The 6,555-nt window shown below is 32.1% G+C and overlaps 1 protein-coding gene across 2 annotated transcripts; it reads right to left on the minus strand.

The window, feature by feature from the left end:
• Positions 1–291: 291 nt before the first annotated feature.
• LOC134252461 (uncharacterized) lies at positions 292–4,283 on the minus strand. 2 transcript variants are annotated; one of them, XM_062734948.1, is made up of 3 exons: positions 3,958–4,283; positions 710–803; positions 292–431 (listed from the first exon to the last, which is right to left on the minus strand). In XM_062734948.1, exons 1-3 carry the CDS (start codon positions 4,140–4,142, stop codon positions 378–380), a joined length of 333 nt encoding a protein of 110 aa, XP_062590932.1. In that variant the 5' UTR covers positions 4,143–4,283; the 3' UTR covers positions 292–377. The 2 variants fall into 2 exon arrangements, with proteins under 2 accessions (XP_062590932.1, XP_062590933.1); XM_062734949.1 differs by having other exon boundaries at positions 292–413; positions 3,958–4,281.
• Positions 4,284–6,555: the final 2,272 nt, after the last annotated feature.

Here is a 6,555-nt window from a genome sequence, read left to right on the forward strand (position 1 = left end):
AATGAATCTCTTGGGTTTGAATATTTTAACTTCTTCATTGTTCATTAAACATTAATTAAACTAGCTTTCCAGAGACAATTTTTCCAAAGCATTGCCTTAAATTTGGAATGGCTAGTCCATTCTAAGGGGTGTCAGGTCATGCCATTATCCTCTTCACCCAAGGATGCTTCAGGTCAAGTTCAGTTGAAATTAACCAAATAATTTTTGAGAAGTTGGAAATGTGAAAAGTTTCAAGAAATGGCGGACAGATGCCGGACACTTTTTGATCACAAAAGCTCACATGCTCAGCTAAAACCTAATGAAAGCTTACTTATTTGTAGAGAGTCATCAAGGTGGATTTCTCACTGTAGGAAACACATCCGGTCTTGAAAAAACAATCAAGAATTCCACGGCAGGTAAGATGAGGACATCCGCTGGAGTACAAAATATTCCTGTTTGGAAGTATTAGAATAAGTTTAGTCATTTTAACGTTGCCCGCAATAATACCAATTATAAGTTTATATATATAATAACATGTGAGTGTGTACAATATTTCAGACAAATCGTGCACAAAAAAGACTTGCAAAAGAAAACTCTTCACAGAAGTAAAAGGTAAATTTCAGTGGTAATTTCACACACTTCATTTATAAAATACAAGCTATAATTCTATCATTTTATCTTCTTTTAATTCAATTAGAATAATCTTACTTAATAATTTGTTTTTTCATACATTACTAGATACAGAATCAACTGTCTCCATGGTTACAGCACTCCTGCCATGTGATGATCCAACATTCAAAGAGTTTTTAAAGTACCGTCGGATTCTGAAAAATACAAATGACTCATTTTTTAGAAATTCCTATGATGCAGCATTGGCTAAACTACAAACAGCCATCATAAAAAAAACAAAGAGAACTAATGGAAAACAAAGACAAGGGAACAGCGTCGCTCATTAAAATTGCAGAAAAACTTCTGGTTCACTGGAATATTTATCACTTTTAGACATATCGGTATTTCATTACCGGTACCTGATCTTTAAATGGGCAGTCTTGATGTTTAATAATGAAATCAAGTTGATAAAAAAAAAATTGAACTCAGAAATGGAAGCGAATGCTTTGAAAAGCACATTTTGCATGTCAACCCTTTTTTGGGTACATTGTTCTCAAATTACTTTTTTTTTCATTTGATTTCTTTACATTTGAAAATATACATGTATATTCAATATATGTATATAAATCACATTGAAATAACTTCATACTACATTTAAAAAACTGAAAGGAGGATCGAATTACAGTTTTTGTATTTATGCATTAAACTTATTTATTTAACAAATTAATGTATAAAGTTTAAATAAAGTTGTAAAACTTTTTATTTCAGCTTACTTATAAAATACATTTTTAAAACTAATTCATCACATAATTGACAAGAGATGCATTTATTATAAAAGAGAGCAATTTAACTATCTGTTTTGTTAGGCTTAGAAAAGTTAGTCTTTATATTTTTTGTTTGGAGAAGCAGTCAATATAAATTATATAAGGCTATACTCTGAAAAATATTTAATTTTCACAATTGACAGTCAAAGAAAGTTTTTCCGCGTTTTTAACAAATTAGGATTTTGTTTAAATCTTTTTAATGATTGATTTTTTGTGACGCACTGATAGTTCAGTTGCGAATTATAAATGTTGAAATAGAAAATCAAGGGATTAAAATATTGCCTGACATGGAGCAAGGGAACTCGAAACACAGTGATCGATTTAATAAATGTTTGCATAAAAAAATTAATTAAAATGTTTTTTTCGCCTGGCTACTTTTAGCATAAGGTAATAATAAATAAATTGCTAGATTCTCATCCAAATTTTTTTTAAAAATCGGGGCGGGCGGCTTTTATCTTATATTTTTCAATTTTGCAGATTTTTTATTGACCTAGTCAATCGGTGATATTTTATCTACAATACCAGAATAAAAGACATGGTAAAGGTTCCATTATCTCTTACTTCACATCATCACCAATCTTTTCAACCAATGACCCTTGTTTAAAATACGTACGCGTGTATTACAGCAATTACCATCTTTTCAGCTGTCCAAATCATGTTGACATTCACGGGATTTAAAACGAAAGTAGAATGATAGATGAATACCGATCCCAATCAGAATTACAAAGAAGAAAAACAGAAATAAAAAAAATCGAGGCGGGGGTTTAAAATCAGGGCGGGCGGTGATGAGAATCTAGGAATATTTTTATTATGGCCTTATTTACTAATTAATTATCATCTTTAACTCAGTTACAAACTATGTAACAAATAATATCTGATGGATGAGATTTTTCTTGTGTTTGTGTGTGTGTATGGAGATGGGGGGGGGGGGTGTCTGCTTTGCAAACTGTGCCCTAGGTGTGTATAATTTACATTAATACATCATGTACTTGGTTAAAATATTTGATAAAATCAGCATTTCAGCATTATTTATGATTTTCTTTGACAGTGAATTTGATAATCATGTGCCATCATAAGGATTTAGAAAAAACCTTTATAGCTAGCCTTTCATTAAAAAATGCTGATGTGCAAGACTGTGTGATTTTCACACTTATAATTCAAACTGTCCTGTAAACAATCCTTTAGTTAGTCCATTTTATAAAAAAATCACTTGCCTGCCTCAAAAATTCACTAGCTCCATGTGTCGGGAAATGGGATTTGTCAGAGCCTTGACTAGCTGCAGAACTGTAGCTCTCTGCTTGAGAAAATTTGGACAGATAAAGCAGAGAGCTACATATCCAAGCGTTGTAAAAATATTGGATTTACGCCGACAATTTTTGTCGCTCACTATGGGTATTTTTTCATGCATTTTATACTTTCCCCAGTTTTAAAAATAATTTTAAATGGTATTTAATAATTAATCGTACATTCAACTTCAATTTCTGATCATTTACATGATTTACTTACCTCTCACCGCTAACAAATGGCTGTTTGTGGTTACAGATATCGAATTGGAACTCTTTTAAACCGACATTATAAAGTCCAATACAGACCGTTAAGAAGTAGACAAAGTATCAAATATACGGGTTAAATATGTGAATTATTTATAGGTTACTATTCTAAAAGCCATAGAAAGCTTAAACTACACGAAATAAATACCTTAAGTAGTGACAAAAAATCGTCGGAGTAAATCGAAGGTTTTTACAACGCTTGGATCTGTAGCTCTCTGCTTTATCTCTCCAAATTTTCTTACTGTATGCAGCGAGCTACAGTTCTGCAGCTAAACATGGACTTTCATTTTAGAAGATAAAATATTGACCTATGGTTTTTTTTTTTTATTTTGACTTTGGTTTTGGTTCATATCCAAAGAGGTACGGTTGGAGAAAAAAAATTAAATGAAAAGTAAACTTATTTTCTTCTCTACCCTATTTTTTCCCAGGCTGATAGCAGGAAACAAGACTACAAAGTTTTTAGATAGAATGTTCTATCGTTAAAATGATATTGTCCTACGGACCCGGTTGTGGTGAGGGCTTGTACTGAGACACAGTTAGATTATTCTAACTACAAAGTTTTGAGTCGGAACTTGTCACTGGATGTTAATTTTTATTGTTTAGAGTTGCATTGTGCACCAAGTGTGTAAAACTAATGCATCATCAAGGCAGTTGAATCAATTAATGCAACAATTATGTTGTACAGACTGATATATCAGATGACAGATCAGAAATTACATTGACTTCCCTTTCGGGGCCCCCGTGTAAATTTTGAAACTTTTCCTCGAGTATTCGGGGTATTAATCGACTGCATATTTTTTATGCATAAGCAAAAAAACACAGTGTATGCAATTAGACTACTACGTGTAAAAGAAATCACACAATTTGTTTTTAAAAAAAGAAAAATCGCCAAAAAGATGAAAACCCACGTGGTGTAGCTGAAACAAGTCAGCGAATTTCCATTAGATTACGCATTTAATCACGGATAAACAGTTTAGAATAAAGTGTAAACTTACGATAAAACTCTGTCCAGCAAATACTTGGCATCCATCATCAAGCCATGCAACGATTTCGTTATAAAATCGGAAGAGACAACATTTTCCCACGCACCTGCAGCCACTGTTGACGAGACGGTGAAAGCGCCGAGGCGACGTAGATCACTCCAAACGACATTTAGGAATTTCATAGAAAACACGTTCATAGTGCTAATTTAGCGACCAAAACGAAACAAACAAAAGGCATTTATCAAAAAACGTGTAAAATATTTTTTTAAAGTACAGATAAATGAATGTATAAAAGTAAAACACTAAATAAAGTTTTCTCATGAATAATTATGAAAATGGGCGGAGCTAAGTCACGTGATATTCATGAGCTCTACATTATGGAAGTCCTTAACCTAGCTGCGAACATCGCTGAAATCAGATTGAAAAATTTAAATACAAAAGCTCTTTTGACGTCTATTCTCCATTGCCTTGCCCAGCCTTCAGGCAGATTCTTTGAACAGTCATTTGTATCTGTATATCCCGATGAAACATTTCTATATATATTATTTCTAATTTCGGCTTTCATATCCTGATATATTTTTTTTAATATCCTAATATTTCTTCCTTGCATAAGTTTGATCTACTGCTGTGATCCAACACTACCAGCAAGGGTCATGATTTGAACATATTTGAGGCTACGCTACCTCTTCAATTTGTATATCATATCATGATAAGAATAATTCATGAAAGCTTTTAAGTGGAGACGACGGAAGTTTTTGTAACCAAATACTTTACCTGTACAAATATTAACGAATTCAAGTTGTACTTTCAGTGTGTTGGCTTTGGAAAGGGAAGGGGGGGGGTCAAAAAAATTTATTTAACAGAGGGAGGACACAAATAAAACAGGAAAGCACATGTTGACCTTCATAAATTTATAAATCCATTTTGTTTACAGAAATATCAATTGTTCCTTTTCTTTATCGTGATACTTAAGAAAATTATTTCACTTCATCATTAAAATATCCAACAAGATAGAAAGACCTTTTTCATATAACATTTCTAACTTTCAAAATAAATGCGAGTTTCCGTAGTAAACAAACAAATATGAAAAAACAGGTGTTAGATCAGTTTCTTCTAAAACAAAAGAAAAAAAAAATATGTCAAACGACAACAAACAAGATATTAATAAATTACTTCAAACGATGCAAGGGTGTTTGGAGAAATTTTCAAATTAAGAGTCAATTTATGGTTGAAAACATGAGAATTTTTAAAGCTCAATTGAATCCAATTATAGCCAATTTTCAGTAAGAGGGAGGGAGCGCGGACTTTTTCGTGGCAGAGGTTCAGGTTCTTATGGAAATCTTCGTGAAATTGAATGCTTCAATTGTAGGATTAAAGGACTTTTTCGTGGCATAGGTCCAGGGTCTTATGGAAATCTTTGTGAAATTGAATGCTTCAATTGTAGGAATAAGGGTCACTTTTTTCGATAGCCCTGAAAAAACAAGAAAACAAATTTCAGAAAAAAAAAACAATTCGTTAAACTAGACGGGGTTGTTCTTGGGGCCGAAAGATCAATCCAGACCCAATTGCTAGATAATTCTAGACCAACTATACAGTTGAAGAGCATTATCATGTCTCTTTGCCGAAGTGAAAATCAATGGTGTCATTTGTAGATTCTTGATAGATACAGGTACAGCAGTTAGTATTCTGTCTTCAAAAATATCTCAATTTTTAGAAAATACACCTAAGGAGTTGGAGAATGTATTGCACAGGTCGGAGAGAATACTCGAAATCGGGTATTTTTCGTGAAATCGCGTATAATACTCGATATTAGGGTATCGTTGAATCTGCAAAATCGGATATTCCGTGCAACTTTCTATAAAAACTAAAGAAATAAAGCAAGGGCGCATTATGCCAGTAACTGTTCCTTGTACATCAGTATCTTGTTGATGTATTTTTATTTTACCTAATTCATACGGTCTTCAAATGAGTTTAAAATAACACGACAGACACTGCTTGTGTAACAAAGAGGACACGATGGCGTTATTATTTTTCAATATAATTTCTAAAAACAAATTACTACACTTCGCTTGTCTTTATTTCCTATTAAAGTATTCCAGAGTTTCAGCTCTCAAAAAAGGGGGGTAGACGATATTTTCTAGTGAAATCGAACTTTCAAGAATCTTTTGAAATAGTCTTAAATATGATAAAATATAATTCATATCTTTTTTAATGCTGTACACAAATAAATAAAACATATATAAATTATCAAAAATACAATTATTTAGTTGTAAATAGCTTTAGAATTGGTGAAAAATCAACTTTTTTTTCGTTTTTTGTCTTTAAACATATGTCCCCCCCCCGTGAAACACAAAAATGCTTTGGCATAAATTTGTAAAATGACAGTCTTTATTACCTGTTAAAAGGAATTTTTGTTTCATGGGGGGGGGAAAGATTTTTAAAAATATTTTCCGTTTTCCATTGATTTCTATAGTGAAAATCTCAAGTTTTACCATAATTATAGAGTTATCTTTCTTTGGTATCCCCAAAAAGTAACGTTTTATAAAAATTCATATTAATATCTATAAATATTCTGAAAATCAATCAAATATGTTAACTTTTCAAAAGTGA

Source organism: Saccostrea cucullata, unplaced genomic scaffold (assembly GCF_032062105.1).
Source record: "Saccostrea cucullata isolate Sc308-1 unplaced genomic scaffold, CSIRO_AGI_Scuc_v1 ctg1746, whole genome shotgun sequence".
Taxonomy (NCBI): domain Eukaryota; kingdom Metazoa; phylum Mollusca; class Bivalvia; order Ostreida; family Ostreidae; genus Saccostrea; species Saccostrea cuccullata.

What these genes read in the sequence shown, in the direction of transcription:
- LOC134252461 (XM_062734948.1), bottom strand. Translation starts at nt 4,142, where the DNA reads ATGAACGTGTTTTCTATGAAATTCCTAAATGTCGTTTGGAGTGATCTA. An exon ending in TTGCTGGACAGAGTTTTATC is followed by an intron (nt 804 to 3,957) that starts GTAAGTTTACAC and finishes TGTATTTTTCAG; the next exon opens with AATCCGACGGTACTTTAAAA. An exon ending in TTGATTCTGTATCTAGTAAT is followed by an intron (nt 432 to 709) that starts GTATGAAAAAAC and finishes ACTTCCAAACAG; the next exon opens with GAATATTTTGTACTCCAGCG.